Source organism: Mobula hypostoma, chromosome 4 (genome assembly GCF_963921235.1).
Source record: "Mobula hypostoma chromosome 4, sMobHyp1.1, whole genome shotgun sequence".
NCBI lineage: Eukaryota > Metazoa > Chordata > Chondrichthyes > Myliobatiformes > Myliobatidae > Mobula > Mobula hypostoma.
Window position 1 is genome coordinate 178,734,617 of NC_086100.1, and position 17,656 is coordinate 178,752,272.

The following is a 17,656-nucleotide window of genomic DNA, read 5'->3' on the forward strand; positions in this document are numbered from 1 at the left end:
GCCTAGAGGGCCGGCGTTGGACAAAGGCCAGCTCATCTGTAAATGTGTACTTCCCACTATTCAGGACATTTACAGAAGGAGGTGCATAAAAAGGGCCCAAAGGATCATTGGGGACCCAAGTCACCCCAACCACAAACTGTTCCAGCTGTTACCATCCAGGAAACAGTACCGCAGCATTACAGCCAGGACCAACAGGCTCCAAGACAGCTTCTTCCACCAGGCCATCAGACTGATTAATTCACGCTGACACAATTGTATTTCAATGCTATATTGACTGTCCTGTTGTACATACTATTTATTACAAATTATTATAAATTGCACATTACAGAGATGTAACATTAAGATTTTTACTCCATGTATGTGAAGGATATAAGAAATATAAAGGCAATTCAATCTCACAGGTTTTGAAACCCATGTACCTATTATTTACATCTACCTGAAATTGTTAGGCAATAATTTCTTTCTTCAGATAAATGACCAATCAAAATTATTGAAGGAGGACAAATGAATAAACTTTATTCCTCCTTTAAAGTTAATGCAATCATTAGCCAAATAAACAATTTGTTAGAGGCAGAGTACAGGAACATAGAGACACCAGTGATATAAGGTCATGACAAAAACCTTTCCTCCAGTGTTAGCAAAACAACAGAGCTGGTCATTATCTTCAGGAACTGGGGTGGTGCGCATGCTCTTGTCTACATCAACAGTGCTGAGAATGGGAGGGTTATGAGTTTCAAGTTATTTGGTGTGAATATCACCAATGGCTGTCCTGGTCCAACTGTGTTGATTCCACAGCCAAGTAAACTGACCAGCACCTCTATTTCTTCAGGAGGCTAAAGAAACTTGGCATGACTGCTTTAATCCCTCATCATTTTTTTTAATCAAAGCATCATAGTGAATATCTAACCAGATGTATCATGGCTGGGTACTGCAAGAAACTGCATAGTTGTAGACAGAGCTCAGCATATTAGAGAAACCTGCCTCCTCTCCAATGACTCTAGCCATGCTTCTTGCTGCCTTAGTGATGTAGCCATCGTAATCCCATCCCGGACATTCTCTCTTCCCACCCCCTCTGTTGGGTAGAAGATACAAAAGCCTGAAAGTACATACCACCAAGCTCAACGGCTTCCATCTCACAGCCAACTGAATGGTTCCCTAGTTGTTTCATATATATAGATTCTACCTACCTTGTTATGACCTTGCCCCTTTTGGTCTAAGCGCACTGCACTTTCTCTGTACTGTAACACATCATTCTGTACTCTGTTGTTGTGTTTCCTTATGCCATCTCAATGCACTATTGTACTGAATTTATCCTGCTTAGACGGTATGCAAGACAAGATTTTCACAGTACCTTGGTACATGAGAATAATAAATTAAGTGTCCAGCAGCAATGTTTCTCATCTTGACTCATGTAAGGTATCAGAGGGTAAGCAACTTTTTGTGCAACATGGACAAATTTTGCATTGATTTTAGGAAGAAGTTGTCAAAAGGAAAAAAAACACCTTTGTATATAGCTTGAGTGAAATATAAAACTCTACTAATTTAAAATCTGAAGCATGCTTCTGCCTGTGAACATAGATGTTATGATGCAGTATCTACTGTGCATTCAGTAATAATATTCTCAATATATGAATGCTTAGTGTTGAAAATTTGTGATAGGAGATATTTGCAACCACAAGTACTTCTCACATTATTAAATAAAGTCATCAAATTTAATCAAGAAAAAATGAAAGCATTTAGACACTCAATCGGTAGTGGTTTTCATTTCCAAGATTCAAATCCAGATCAATGGTAGAGACAATATTCCAAGTGACAGAATTAATCTGTATTTGGACAGGAATATTCAAAAAGCCTTCATTAAAGGACAACCCTGTCCCACTCATTTGATTGGAATTTTTCCAGTGGTTAGGTGTGTCGATGAGGGTAGTGCCATTCATGCAATCTACACAGATTTTAGCAAAATCTTCAATAACAACCCATACAGAAGGGATCCAGGAACAGATGGCAAATTGAATCTAAAAATGTTTAGTGCTAGGGCAAAGTGTGATGGTTGAGAGCTGACTTTATAACTGTAGACATGTGACTAAATCTTTATCATTGGTTATATGCATTAACCATCTGAATGCATATGTAAGAAATATGACAAATTAGTTCACAAATGCTATCAAAATTGGTGGTGCTGTTGGATGCGAGGGTACTAGTCTTTAGTTACAGAATAATAATAAGATGGGCACAGCAATGACAGATGGAATTTCATCCTGAAAATATAGAGCAATGCATTTTGGGAGGACTCTTAAGTCTTGGGCCCTAGGAAGTAAAGGAAACAGACAGAGACATTAGTGAATATGTCCAAAGATCTCTGAAAGCATTGGCATAGACAGATAAGGTGATAGCAGCACTTGGGATACTTGTATTAATTAGCTGGGACAAGAATATAAGAGAAAGAGAAAATGGAGCTCAAGATGCAATTATATAAAACATTACTTAGGCCACTGTTGGAATGCAGTGTGTCGAGCTGGTGGTTACTCTTTAAAAAGAATACGATTACACTGGAGAAGATGCAGAGGAGAATCACCAAAGTTCAAAGTACATACTCTATAATCCAATAACAGAATCAATGAAAGACTGCACAATAGGGTGGACAACCAGTGTGCAAATGATAACAAACTGTAAATACAAGAAGAAAAAAATAATAATAAATAAATAAGCAATAAATATTGAGAACCTGAGATGAAGTGACTTTGAAAGTGAGTGGGTTGAGGGAACTGTTCAATGATGGGGCAAGTGAAGCTGAGTGAAGTTATCCCCTCTGGTTTAAGAACTTGATGGTTGTGGGGTAATAACTTCTCAGTCTGAGTCCTGAAGCTCCTGTACCTTCTTCCTGATGACAGCAGCAAAAAGAAAGCATGACGTGGTGTGGGTCCCTGATGATGGATGCTGCTTTCCTGCGATAACATGCTATGTAGATGTACTAAAGAGTGGGGAGGGCTTTACCGTGATGGACTTGGCCACATCCATTACTTTTTGTAGGATTTTCTGCTTAAGAATTTTGGTGTTTTCAGCAAACTAAACGTTGCAAACCATCCCTCTATGTACAGGTCTTCAACAGAAACTAGACCCTTCTCCCTCCAAGCATGGTAGGTTTTATCTGACCATGAAGGTAAAATGATTGAAACAGATTGGTGTTTGTACAGAGGTCTCTGGTAAATTCAGAACGCTCCTAATCTGATTTAGAATTCTGATAGAATTTTTCAAAGCAAAACTCAAACTTTTTGAAGTCCCAGGCTTCTTTAACTTAGAGAACAGCATGGCTGGCAAGGAGGAAGTGACAACAGTGTTAGACTCCATACATAGCCACAAGGGAGCCCCAGGGGCTAGGTTATCCGGAGCCCCCTGTTGCCAAAACATTAAAGCGCTAGCATTGACAGCCCAATAATAGTGTCTAAATACATGTAATCCCAGCCCTCCTTCAGACTTGGGCTTTTGTAAATGAATTTTCGAAATCCTATGATTCTTATAATTCTAGATATAAGACAATATTATGGAGTCCAATCCATTTAGTCTGCTGAAAGAAAAATTTGAGCTGCCTCATTCGCACTTTCTTCATTACTTACAAATCAGACACTACATTCAATCTAAGATTTGTAATTTTGAAATCGTTCCAGGGAAATATATGTTTTTTGATATTTTAAAGAACCCTCCTGACTCCAGGCATCTCGTTTCTAAGTTTGTACGTTTGTTTGATAATTGCATTGTAGCGTCTACTGTGAAGATTAGAGATGCCTGGAGAGAGGAGTTGGGCATTGAATTATCTGAAGCTGCCTGGGATAAGTGTTTGTCTATGATACAGGCTTGCTCTGTTAACAGCAGGCACCAAATGATCCAGTTTACAGTTGTCCACCGTCTCCATTACTATAAACTTAGATTGCACAGGATTTACCCTTCTGTCTCGCCACTGTGTTGATAGATGCCAAGGGACAGAAGCCACGTTGTCACACACCTTTTGGTTTTGCCCATTACTGACCGGATTTTGGTCCAAAATATTCGACTGGTAGTCAAAGGTCTATAAAAGATCCTTCCCCTTGGAAGCTGGTCTCGCTATATTTGGCTGCTCGCAATCTACTATTTGTTTCCCTGCAGCCATACAATAGTCTCTGATGCTGGGGCTAATTGTTGCCAAAAGACTTATCTTGAGGGAATGGAAATCACCTTTTCCCCCTTCCTTTTGGAGATGGATGGCTGATATGATCTCAGTCATACAGATGGAGAAACTTAGTTTCTTGAGAACCAATTCAATTAAAAAATTTTCGGCTATCTGGGATCCATTTCTTGCCTACCTGGATGAGGCCGGGGGCAGATGAGCAATCTCCCCCCAGCTGATTTCTCACGGCCCTCATTTAAGATTTAATGTTTAGTATTTTTGAGCGCTTTGTACAATGGGCATCCCTCTAATATTATGTCCCTTTTTTTTTGCTTATTTCATTTTTATACATGTCTGAGCTGGTATGTTCTTGTTGATGTCATTGCTTTTTTTTTGAAAATTTTGAAAATAAAGTATTAAAAAAAAGAATTTTGGTGTTTTCATACCAGGCTGTGATGCAGCTAGCCAATCTACTCTCCACCACACATCTGGAAGTTTATCAAAGCTTTAGATGTCATACCAAATCTTCTCAAACTTCTAAGGAAGTAGAGGTGCTGCTGTGCTTTCTTCATTATTGTACTTACACGCTGGGCCCAGAGCAGGTCTTCTGAAATGATAACACTGAGGAATTTAAAGCTCCACCAGGATGTTGACTGAATTGAGCAGTTTAGGTAAGAAACAATATGGATGGGATGGTTTGTTTTCTTTGGAGTAGAGGAGGCTGAGAATAAATCATGAAAAATTGAGGGGAATAGCTAGGAGGGATAGGCAGCAACACTTCCCTTAGCAGAGGTATATCTAAACAGGTCCATAGGTTTAAGATGCGGGGTAGGCGATTTAGAGAAACAGCTGGAAGGATTTTTTTTCACCCAAAGGGTGCTTGGTATTCAGAGCACACTGCCTCAGAGGGTGGTGGTGGCAGATATTTCATCATCATAAATGGTACTTAGAACAGCACTTGAAACACCAGACAGCATCCATGAAAATAGGATTAGCTTGGACTTGTACTTTACAGTAGCATAGGCAGTTTGGGCCAAAGGGCCCGTTTTCATAGTAGCTTATGACTATGTTCTTCCTAAAGCACACCAGTTTCACAAAGACAAAAAACAAAATGTGGTCAGCTGTCTTTTTGAACTACTGTAGCCTTTTTAGTGAAGGTGAATTGTGCTGTGAATACGGAGCTCCAGGATTGAGACCAGTAATAATATGGGTCAGCCAACCATGTATTTCCAAATCAGGATGCACAATGTGGCAAGGATTTCAGAGGTACTGTAGGAGTAGCCTAGACAAGTAACAGCAGTGCATTTCATAGATGGTACACACTGCCTCCACCATGCATCAATGGCAGATAGAATGAGTAGTCAGGAATCTTGATGATGTGTTGCCGATTTATCTTGGAAGGCCCTGAGCTTCTTGATGGAGCTGCACTTTTCCTTGAATGCATACCAAGCCACTTGACACATGCCTTCCAGATAACGGTAGGGTCTGGGACATTAGGAGACAAGTCGCCTGCCAGAAGATTCCCAATTTCTGATCTGCTCTTTAACCGATTGTATATATAGCAGATCCAGTTGAGTTTCAGGTCAACAATAAACATTTACTATGTTTATGGTGGTGGGATCAATGTTGGTAATATCACTGAATATTCAGGGTAAATAGTTAAACTATTGTTGGAGATGGTACCTTTGAGTTGCAAAACTGCTACTTAGCCCTGAAATGTTGAAGTTTAGTTTTGTGCAGTCACGAGCTGCTCCATTTACTGAGGAATGGTGAATAGTGCAAACTAAGAGTGCAACCACCCATCCAATATGCCTTTTTGTGATTTTATGATGGAAGAGCATTGATTGAGATAGCCATTGACCATGACTACACTTAATATTAGGAAATCACACTTGGTCAAATGCTGCTTTGATGTCAAGGTCAGTCCATCTCAAGTTACTTCTTGAACTGAGCTCTTGAGCCCACGCTTAAAATGTGCAGCCAGAAGATTCAGAGTAATTTATTACATGTACATCGAGACATATAGTGAAATGTGTTGTTGCATTAGCAACCAACACAACCTAAGGATGTGCTAGCAGCAGCCCGCAAGTATCATCACACATTCCAGCACCAACAGAAATGCCCACAATAGATGCGGTGGAAATAGATATAATAGCGTCACTGTAGATGCACTTAAGACAGGCACATGAACAGGAAAGGAATGGAGGGATATAGGCCATCAGCAGGCAGATGTGTAATCTAAATTGGCATCCTTACGGGCTAAAAGGGCCTGTTTTATATTCTATTCAGGCCGGTTTCTCTGATGTTCGGAACGTTACTAAGAAGTTGCGACAGATTTATTTAACATTTCTTATGCAATGTCTGTTTTACTGCATTTTTCTTTAGGTTATTTTGCTTAATTAACTATTCCATATTAAAGAGGTAGCGAGTCAAACCTCAATATTATAAATACAAATAACATGTTGAATAGAATAACTGACAAGTTTAGAAATTCTGAATCAATGATTTCTAGGAAGAACATCAGATGAAGGTAAGGACAATTATCCTGAGTAGCTCAATTATAAGGTTCAACTAGATGAGGAAGCTGCAGGGTCACTGATGAATGAGCTTTCCAATTTAAAGAGGTATTGAAAATGAAGCAAAGAAATTCCTACAAAACAACTATTTAGTGTGTTAAATGATAGCCAGTAACAATAAAAATCATCATTTGCCATAATATAATTTCTTGGATTTAGTGTGGTTACATACAAGGAAGGATGTTAACATATCGATTTTTCTCTTTATTTTCTTCCTTCGATGCAGCTTCGCAAGTGGCCTGAATTGGACATGCAGGGAGAGCCTGTGTAACCATGGAAACATGATACATATTACTATATTGCTGAAAAAAAGAGACCATCTCTGAAAATCTGAACACTGAAGATTTAATACATACTAGTAATTTCAAATCCCCAATTTATTCCCAAGTAGTTAATAATTTAAAAAGTATTGTTTTATATTAAATCAGTAACAAATTAGTACACAAAAAGTTACACCTGAATTTAATAAAGTAATACGTATATTGAATATGTAGTGCTTTCAGGAATTTTTACCATACCAGTTCAGCCTGGATACAGCATAAACTAGCTGGGTGGATTTTACAGCAGACACCTTTACATCAAATTAACAGCACAACTGAAAAGTAGCTAAATAGAGGAGAAGTCAACACTAAACGTAAAGATAGTAATAATAAAATCAATATAACTATCAGCTATTGCATTGACCAAATTGCTATATGTGGAACACGCTATTTAATTTTAAATGGAGATACAAAGATTAATAAATTCAGGCAGTATAAATTGCCACCAGTATGTGATAGAGTTGATGTATGTAATAGTAGTTTTCAGAAAAAATTAACTACCCATTGCTGAAGACTTTCTTGTGAGGAAGTCGCACGTTTCTCATGAAAAGAAAAAATGGGATTAGTGTAAATGGATATTTAATAGTTTTCACACAATGACCACTACATGTGAGATGCCTGTCAGCGTGATGAATGTAGGGTGTTGATTACAACCAGGACTATGCCAAGCTGTTAACAGATCTTCATGGTGATAGTGAAAGCAGAACCTTTGCTGCTGAAATATTGTGAAAATCAGGTCCACCAAAGGTTCGACAAGTAAGAAACTGCAAAATTATTTTTTCTAAGAGGAGGACAACAAACTCAGTAAGGTTGAGAGAACAATTAAGGATGCATGCGAAGATGCAAAGGGATCAGAGAGCCATGGCAGAGAAAAGGAGAGCCATGGGCATAACCAAAGATATTGGTTGGGGAGTTTAATGGAGGGGGAAATTAAGGAGGGAGGAATAGAATGTCTTGATACACTTGGATGGGAGCTGTAAACTAAGGATTTTAAAAATAGACAGGAAGGACGAAAGAGGATGGAAAGCTTAGTGAACTATTGGAGAGAATGGGACTGGAGAAAAAGATGAGGTGTGTGCATTGCTGATAGCCAAACTTCAAAGATGAATGGATAAGACAAGTGGCAGAAGGCACTAACAGGAGAGAGATTTCCTTAAGGGAAAAGAATCAAGACTTTTTTTGTGACAAATCTAATTTTATACAATACACAGTACAGCCAAAATTTATAGCAAATAGTAATAGAAGAAGCTATGAACACTTTGTACCGTAGTGTTATTCTGCATATAATTTTTAAAATTGTAAACAATATTGCACTTTAAATGATATATCATCTTCAGAGCATGCAACGTGATTGACAACTTCCTCACAAGAAAGTCTTCAGCAATAGGTAACTTACAATTTTCTGAAAACCGCCATTATGGTTTTTATTGGGTTGAGTCTTCCTAATAACAGAATAACTACTGCACTGATGTGTCCAAATTTTAAGGAGCACCTCTGGGTGCTGTATTTAAATACATCATTATTGTTGTTAGAAATAAAATACATTCACATTGGTTCACTTAGAGTTGCTCATATTAAAACATATTCCAATGATAAGACTGTAAGATGTATCTATCCATATATTAGATATGCAAACTACTGGGTAAACTATATTAAAAAAACCTTCAGTATTGCTAATCCTCAAAATTAGAAGAACGAAAATGTTCACACAAAAAGAATTAAAACTTACTATGTTACTCCAAATGCGTAAGCATAGTTAAAATGTGAATGGATTCAGTAATATAAAGGAAGTCAAGCTCAGATTTGGCAAGTAGAATCTTACATTTTCTCAGATACACAGATATATACAATATTGTAAACAAGATAAATGCAAATTCGAACAAATATTATTTTAAGTAGTGAACAAGGCATTAGAGACTGACATCATCTTAAGCTTTTTCACAGGAGTAACGAGCACACTAAATAAAATTATTGAAAAGATATATGATTTGCATCCTGTGCATTTTCTATAACAAACCTGAGAAAGTGATTAATGAGACAATCCAATTACAAACAAGAGAAAAATCTGCAGATGATGGAAATCCAAGCAATACACACAAAATGCTGGTGGAACTCAGCAGGCCAGACAGCAGGCTGAACTGGTGGCAAAAGACTTGGAATTGGAAATCAGAAAGTAGCAAACACTACGGGTTTGATGTCTATAGAAAACTATGCCTCTTCCAACTGAATGTCACTCTACGCAGAAGCAGTTGTGATGAGTGTCGAAGGCTGTGGCATGCTGAGAGCAAAGGGGAAATGTATCTGTTCATGTAGAATTCAACATTGTACACTTGAATGATAACAGTGAACTGTGCATAGCGGAGATAAAGGAGGAAACTTCGTACAAAACATCATGGGGCTCTAGAAATAACAGTGCCAATGGACAGATGTGGTTGGGAAAAGAAGCAAAAAATGTTGCCAATGGAACTATTTTTGGTTAAGAGTAGAAGCAGGTCAAGGTTAAGACACACCCCTTCAGATGCACAAAAGTGGAAGAGGTTTGGAGGAGGATCATGGCCAATCAGGCCGACAGTTGGAGACTGAGAAAGAGTAATACACAACACTCAAGACTCAAAAGAATTTCAGATGCAGAGTTAATGAAGTAAAGAAATTTACATTAAATTCTTCTCTGAAAAGCTTGTTGTCATCTGCCATTCGTCGATTAGCTTCTTCTTCCAATTTTTCAATAGATAGAGGTGGATACTTTCGGTTTGTGCTTGGAGATCTTGCTAACAATGGCATGCTTTGAAGCTCTGAATGAAAAGAATACAGGCAGATCCATCAGAAATATGTTAAGTGTAAGGCTTGAGTATAAAATGTTTTCTAACTTCTTTAACAGCATAGTTAATAGTCACGGAAACCAGAAGTTGTAGAACAGAAATTGAAGTGTATAAACATACAGACAAACAAACAAGCTTTAGAGTATACTTTATAAATGTGCACGAATCTCTCTTAAACCCTCGAAGAATACATAAAACTATTACAGAAACAAATTTGCAATGCAGCTTTTTGTCGCCAGTACATAATATAGCAAGTAGCCAGAGTGGCCTTTAGACTATGTCAGTCATTCATTTCGTTAGCAATCATGGGACATACTAAATTAGCACTGTTTTACTTTCTTTTACACACTTGTTTTAATAGGTTGATATGTTCTCCCTCAACAATTTATAATTACCCAATTTAAACTGGAGGATATAGATTTGGAGTGAGAGGGAGGAGATCTATAAATTTTTCACACAAAGTGAAACTGATAGGTGAAATGAATTGCCAGAGGAAGTACTGGAAACAAGAACAGTAAAACAATTTAAGAGGCGTCCTGACAATTGCCTGAATGAACAGGGCATAGAAGGATATGAAGTTAATGCAGTAAAATGGGATTAGGATAGAAAGGTATGATGGTCAGCATAGATGCAGCTGGCCAAAGGGACTGTTCCTATGCTGTGTAACTCTAAAATATCATCTTGTTTGGCAGGCTCCTTCGTGTTTCCAATCTAATTGATAAAATTTGACATCCATGGCAATAAAGTACCAAGCTGAATGAATCTCAAGTTAGTATATGGTGACATATATTTTATGTACTTTGACAATAAATCTCAGGGTAGAATATGGTGACATATATGTATTTTATAGTGAATTAAAACTTTGAAGTAGTGAGAAAATATTGCTTTATAATGAGATAATGATTAGGTGCTGGAATGGACTCGATAATAGCGCTCTTCCCTCAAGTTAGTTCAAGGCAACATCCAAAAACACCTGGACATAAATTAAATTGAAACTTAGTAATACATTAAGAAACCAATTTTCAAGAAATAAAAACTTCTGTTGAAATATTAAAATAAAGCCTTTACTGTTGTTAAGCGTGTTATATCTATAAAAAGGTAGCTTTTCTAATGTACTAATAAGTATTTCTTAACCAACCAAAATTATTACAAATAACTTGTCATTTATCCACCCCATTACCAATTGTTGGCCTTATACTCATTCACAAGTTACCCATCACCTTTCCCCACATTCAATTAATTGAAAGCAAAACACTTTGGTATTCTGCTTTAGAAAAGTGCACAACCATCTGTTAGTGCAATATGCTCACACCTCCTAATTCTATGTTGCTGAATTCACATTGCAATTAATGAACTTTGCATGGAAGCATCAGCAGTGACCTATGCAACACTTTTCTCAACTGCAACTTTCATGCCAAATTGTGAAAAGATGCCCACGATTGTTTGCCAAAGCTGCAGAATTGAGTTGAGACCAGCGGGAAGGTAGGGTGATATGCCAGGTCCTCAGCGCCTACATTGCACAACATTTAATTATGTTAAATTCAGTTAATTTGAATAGATAGCATCAGAGGTGTTAAAAATCACCCATGAGACAGCTTTCAAAGCTTGGGATACCACCTCGATGACAATTCATTTTTGCAGCGATTTTATGGCAACATATTCTGCATATTATTAGGGAGCTTAAGGTAAAAGAACTCTGAAGAGGCAGTGATCACAATACGATTGAGTTCAAGTTGAAATATCATAGGGAGGAAGTAAAGTCTGACGTAGCAGTATTTCAGTGGATGAAAGGAAATTATAGTGGTATAAGAGAGGAGTTGACTGGGCTGAATTAAATTGGAAGATGTTGGCAGGGATGACAGCAGAACAGCAATGGCATGAGTTTCTGGGAAAAATGAGGAAGGTGCAGGTTAGATGTATTCCAAAAATGAAGAAATACTCAAATGGTAAAATACTACAACTGTGGCTGACAAGGGAAGTCAAAGCCAATGTAAAAGCAAAAGAGAGGGCAAACAACAAAGCAAACATTTGGCAGGAAGATAGAGGATTGGGAAGCTTTTAGCAACATACAGAGAGCAACTAAAAGAATCAATAGGAGGGAAATGAAAGCAAGCTAGCAAACACTATCAAAGAGAATAGTAAAAACTTTTTCAAGTATGTAAAGAAAAACAAAAGAGAGATGAGAGTGGATATAGGACCACTAGAAAATGAGGCCGGAGAAATAATAACAGGGAACAAGCAGGTGTCAGATGAACAAAATGAGTATTTTGCATTAGTTTTCACTGTGGGAGACACTAGCAGAGTGCCCAGTATTGAAGGGTATGAGGAAGAGAAGTGAGTTCAATTACTGTTACAAGAAAGAAGGAGCTCAAAAAGATGAAGGATCTAAGGGTACATAAGTCACCCGGAGCAGATGAATTGCGCCCAAAAGATTGTGGAGGCATTAGCAATGATCTTTCAAAAATCATTGGACTCTGGAATGGTACCAAAGGACTGGAAAATTGAAAATATCACTCTATTCTTTAAGAAAGGAGGAAGGAAGCAGGAAGGAAATTATAGACCAGTTAGCCTGACCTCAGTGGTTGGAAAGGTGTTGGAGTCAACTGTTAAGGATGAGATTATGGAGTACTTGGTGACACAGAACAAGATAAGACAAAGTCAGCATGGTTTCCTTAAGGGAAAGTCTTGCCTTATGAACTCTTTGAGGAGATTACAAGAAGATAAAGTGGATGCAGTGAATGTTGTATATTTGGACTTTCAGAAGGCCTTTGACAAGGTGCCACACGAGGCTGCTTACCTAGCTAAGAGCCCACGGCATTACGGGAAAGTTACTGGCATGGTTAGTGCACTGGCTGAGTGGTAGGGGGCAGCAAGTGGGAATAAAAGGATTCTTTTTCGGTGGGTTGCCAGTGACTAGCGGTGTTCCGCAGGGGTCGCTATTGGGACCACTTCTTTTTAAGTTGTATATCAATGATTTAGTTGATAGAATAATGGCTCTGTTGGCAAGTTTGCAGATGATAGGCAGATTAGTGCAGGGACAGGTAGTGTTGAGGAAACAGGTAGGGTGCAGAAAGTCTTGGAGAATGGGCAAGAAAATGGAAATAAAATACAATGTTGGAAAATGCATGGTCATACACATTGGTAGAAGAAATAAATTTGCAGACAATTTGCTAAACAGGAAGAAAATCCTTGTGCAAAAGAACCCAAAGGTTAACTTGCAAGTAGAGTTGGTGGTGAGGAAAGCAAATGCAATGTTAGTGCTCATTTCAAGAGGTCTAGAATACAAGAACAGGAATGTGATGCTGAGGTTTTATAAGGCACTGCTGAGGCCTCACCATGAGTATTTTGAACAGTTTTGGGTTCCTCATCTAAGAAAAGATGTGTTGGTATGGCAGAGGGTTCAGAGAAGCTTCACAAGGATGATTCCAGGAATGAAAAGGTTATCATATGAGAAATGTTTGATGGCTTTGGGTCTGTACTTTGGGACTGGAATTTAGAAGGATGGGAGAGGGGATTTCATTGAAACCTTTCAAATTTTGGAAGGCCTAGACAGAGCAGATGTGGAAAGGATGTTTCCCATGGTGAGGGAGTCTAGGATGAGAGGGCACAGCCTCAGGATAGGCAGGCATTTAGCCAAAGGGTGGTGAATTTGTGACCACAAGCGCTGTAGAGGCCATGTCGTTGGGAGTATTTACAGGTTCTTGACTGGACATGGATTTAATGGTGGAGCAGACTCACTGGACCAAATGGCCTAATTATGCTCCTACGTCTTACATTCTCACCTTCAAGTGATGGTACTATGACATAGAACCAGTGATATTAAGTGAGTCATGACAGATATACATGTTAAATTAAGGACGATATGCAATTCTGGATCTACCCAACTTTAAAATCTGTTGTATCAGCCTAACTCAGTGGATAAGCTGGAAAAAAAGCTTTTTTTTCTACATACCTTACATATTAAGGGGACGAAGATTTAGGTTTTGGAGTCATTGTTGAAGTATTAAGGTGATGTAAAATGTTCTGCAGGAGTCACATAGCATAATCAAATGATCCCATTGGTAGTGATTTGGTGAAGCATTTTAGTAAAGTGGATATCAATCTACTAAACTGCTATTCTGGGTGGTTGTAAACTATACTCATTGAAACACGTGGTAAATGATCAGCAACTTTTTAAAGAGGTAGAGGGTCTTCAGGGAAATTAGATGATGAGACAGGTGCTCCACAGAGTAGAATTGCTGAGTACAGTTGACCAGCAGGTCAACTATGATTGATTCCAGTATTTGAAATAGATTTAGATACAGTCAAAAGCAGGTAAATTCCAGTTTCCAGCCATAGGAAATTAATGAGTTGGCATTTTACAACAGTACTATATGGCATATGCAAATAGTGATACAACTAAATGGATGGCCTTATCCCATATTATCAAGATTATTCAGAATGATTTGATGTGTAGGCTCAGTCTTTGCAAAACCTGCTGAGCGATTTGCCAAAAGCCAGCAACTGGGGAGTCATTAGTTCATTGCAGGCAATTCAAGCCACATCAGTCAATTAGAGAAAATTCAGCAAAATGCATCCAGCACAGGCAATTTATTATGTTGGGAGACTAGGCTGAAGAAAGGACTCTGTGATTGAGAACCACAAGTCACAGGGATAGAAGTCTGAATAACAGAACAAAATGCTTTCCACCCTGGCCTACATTCAGGGTATTGAAAGTAACATTAAAGACTGAAAGTGTGGGTTGTGTTGTCAGCTGCACACAAGCAATACCCATGTATGATCATATTATCACTTGTAAACTGTCAATCATTATCTCTGCCTTAAGTGTATAAAGATTAATGTATTATTTGTGAGTTTCACATGAGCAAAAAATTTCATTGCACCCTTAAATATGGGACAATAAACTAATCTGTATCTAAATACTAACGAGCTGAAGGACTCTCGCATCAGAGGTTCTCTCAAGCATGGTTGCTTCAACTGAATAAGAAATATCTGTATCCAGACTCACGTGGAATCTGTTCCACAAAAAATGTGTTGTCAGTTCCAACAATAACTATTTCTGTTTAAGCAAAAAAAAGCATGACCCTTTTTGTGTTTCAACATCCATGAGCAGCATTGCTGGTTATATGAGAAAAAACTATTTCTTCGTAAGTAAGTGGATTTGAAGCCATCTGTGCTGAATTATGATAATCCTGGTGCAGACTATCCCATACCTGACCAGTTGTGAGGAGGTTTTAGTCTGATTAGAGCTTTAAGTCCTGGGTAGGTCTGTGGTCTAGTGTAGTTTTTGTTTTGTTTTATGTAGTTCAGTGTAGTTTTTGTATTGTTTCATGTAGCACCATGGTCCTGAAAAACGTCGTCTCGTTTTCACCGTGTACTGTACCGGCAGTTATAGTCAAAATGATAATAAAAAGTGACTTGACTTGACTTGAAGAACTGCAATTGCACTTAATTCTAACTATGCTGGATACTTTAGCCATCACAGCTTCCAAAATTATATTATCATGTAGATGCCGATCGTATGAGAAAAAGCACAATTATTCACAATGGTACATATAGCATGCTAAACAAACTTCAAATGCAGAAGAAATAATTAGCCAGTAACATAAAAAGCAAGATTTAGTTAAAAAATATATGGTAAGGGAATGGTGAACAGAAAGAATGAGAACATAATAATGACTTTACCAGAGCTGAACTAAGTGAGTTGGTCTCAAAAGAAGCTGCTGAAGTGAACACAAAAAGGAGCTTGAAAACAGAATAATGCAAGTTTTTTTTTATACTTGGAATATGATCACACAATATTGTGTAAAACTGTGCTTGATGTATTTTTCAGTAAACATATCTAACACTGGCAAAACAACCTACAACTTAAATTGGCATTGTTTACATACAATTAGAAAACAGCCATTCATGAACTTCATAAAAGACCGTGTACAATTTTTTATAAGGATAAAAGTATTTAAATTGTAGCTTGAATGAACTTACTATTGTGTAACTAAGCTTGCTTATGAAATTGTACTAGTTGTAAATTTACACTTGATCAGCAGAGCTTCCTTTTTAAATTTTATTTTTAATCCAAACAAATGAAAGGGTTAAGATGGCCTATTATTGAATAATATTAAATGCCACCACTAACAATTCTTTTTATGCCACATTTCTTTAAAACAGCAAAACTAAGGGAGAATAAGTACGACCTCAAAAATCCTAAAGTATCACATATATTACTGTAAGAAAACTGCTCCGACAGTATTTTGCAATGGACGTAATACTTGGAAGGTGGGATTAGACTGAATAGCTCTCATTTTCTTGTGACAAAGAAGCAGCCATTTGGCAGATCAAGTCTGTAATGGCTCCTAAGAGCTTCCCCATTAATTCCATTCCTCCACTTATTGTCCTGCCACGTGTCCACCATTGTTCCTTCTCCTGTCACTTATGTACACTAGAGAAAATTTACAATAATTATCTACTTTTAAGAATGTTATTCATCGACTTAAAACAAAATTCTTTCTGCACTTCAGACAAAAGTGACATCATTAAGCTCAACAACTCTTACAAGTGGAAGGCATAGGAATAACACTTGTGCAAAATTTTACTTGACTGGCATAACCACGATGGACTGGTTGGCTTCCTTCAGCATCAGTCGTAAAATTTCTATGATTCCATAAAGTTTCCTGTCACTACTGTGATATTTAAGTGGCACCATATCAAAATTCGAGGCCTCCAGATAATGGTGCAATAACATACTAATGATACTGCTGTAATCACGACTGTGTCTTCAGTTCAATATCAAATGAGCAACGCGAGAGATACTACACTTTGGGTGATGTGTGAAACTAAGTTTTATGTGGCAGTACTGTTATTCATATCAAACCCTTTATGGAATGAGTAGATGAAAGACAACTTGTTCACTGCCGTGGTCAAAGTCATTTTCCCAAATGCTCTGCCAAAAAAGATTGCTTATTATATAATATAAACCTAGCAATCAATCTCAAAATAAGGAAAGAAAGCTACCCACTTATTTGTGTTTCTGACTTACAGCCTCAAAACAAATAAAATTTTGATGAATCATATCAATCTTGATGATTTAATAAAGAAATAAAGTTTGTAGCTCAAAGAGACAGTTTCACTATAGCAAGAAAATACTTGTGCATTATTCTATGACGCTCAAGATTGCTTTTTAGAGAATCAAAGCAAACGCTATTTTCAACAATGAACTCAACTGAGTACACACTCTGGCTCAACAGTTGTAAAATGTTTTCATATCTTACTGAAAATTAACACAATAATTTTAGAGCCATCATTAAATTTGTCTTTTTATGATGAAAAGCAATATATTTATTAATTCCCCATCTAACTTATAAACAAACCTGTATCATCTGTTCTCCCGTTGGACAACCTGAAGGAATTTGAATGACTTCCAGCCTGCTTATACTTTTTAAACCTGTAGATAGATAATTTATTAATGTGATATCTTAACAACATTTTTTAAAAAGAAAATGTTATTTCATCCAAGCATGATTGCAATAGGCTGAGGTGGTGCATAGATGAATTCTGCTGTAAGAATATTGTGTTTATCCAGGATTATGTGCAGGGTTACTTGTTCTCTTTATGATTGAGAAGGTTTCTACCAAGTGCTCCATTTTCCATCCACATCTCAAAACTTACTTCATAGGTTAACTGACAGGTTTAAATTATGCCTTGATGTAGGTTAATGGCAGAAAGAATCTTAGGAGAGGTAATGGGCATATGTAAGACAGAGTAGGTTTAGGGCTATATACAGCAATATAGTGAAAAAAGGAA

The 17,656-nt window shown here is 37.5% G+C and overlaps 1 protein-coding gene across 5 annotated transcripts in view; it reads right to left on the reverse strand.

The window, feature by feature from the left end:
• Positions 1-17,656, reverse strand: part of ptpra (protein tyrosine phosphatase receptor type A) — a 257,136-nt gene that overhangs the window by 54,387 nt on the left and 185,093 nt on the right. For all 5 annotated transcript variants that reach the window (XM_063047091.1, XM_063047093.1, XM_063047092.1 and 2 more), the window contains 3 exons: positions 17,224-17,297; positions 9,693-9,829; positions 6,890-6,980 (listed from right to left, as the gene is read on the reverse strand). In XM_063047091.1, the coding sequence (XP_062903161.1) occupies positions 6,890-6,980; positions 9,693-9,829; positions 17,224-17,297 (302 nt within the window). The remainder of the gene's footprint in view (positions 1-6,889; positions 6,981-9,692; positions 9,830-17,223; positions 17,298-17,656) is intronic.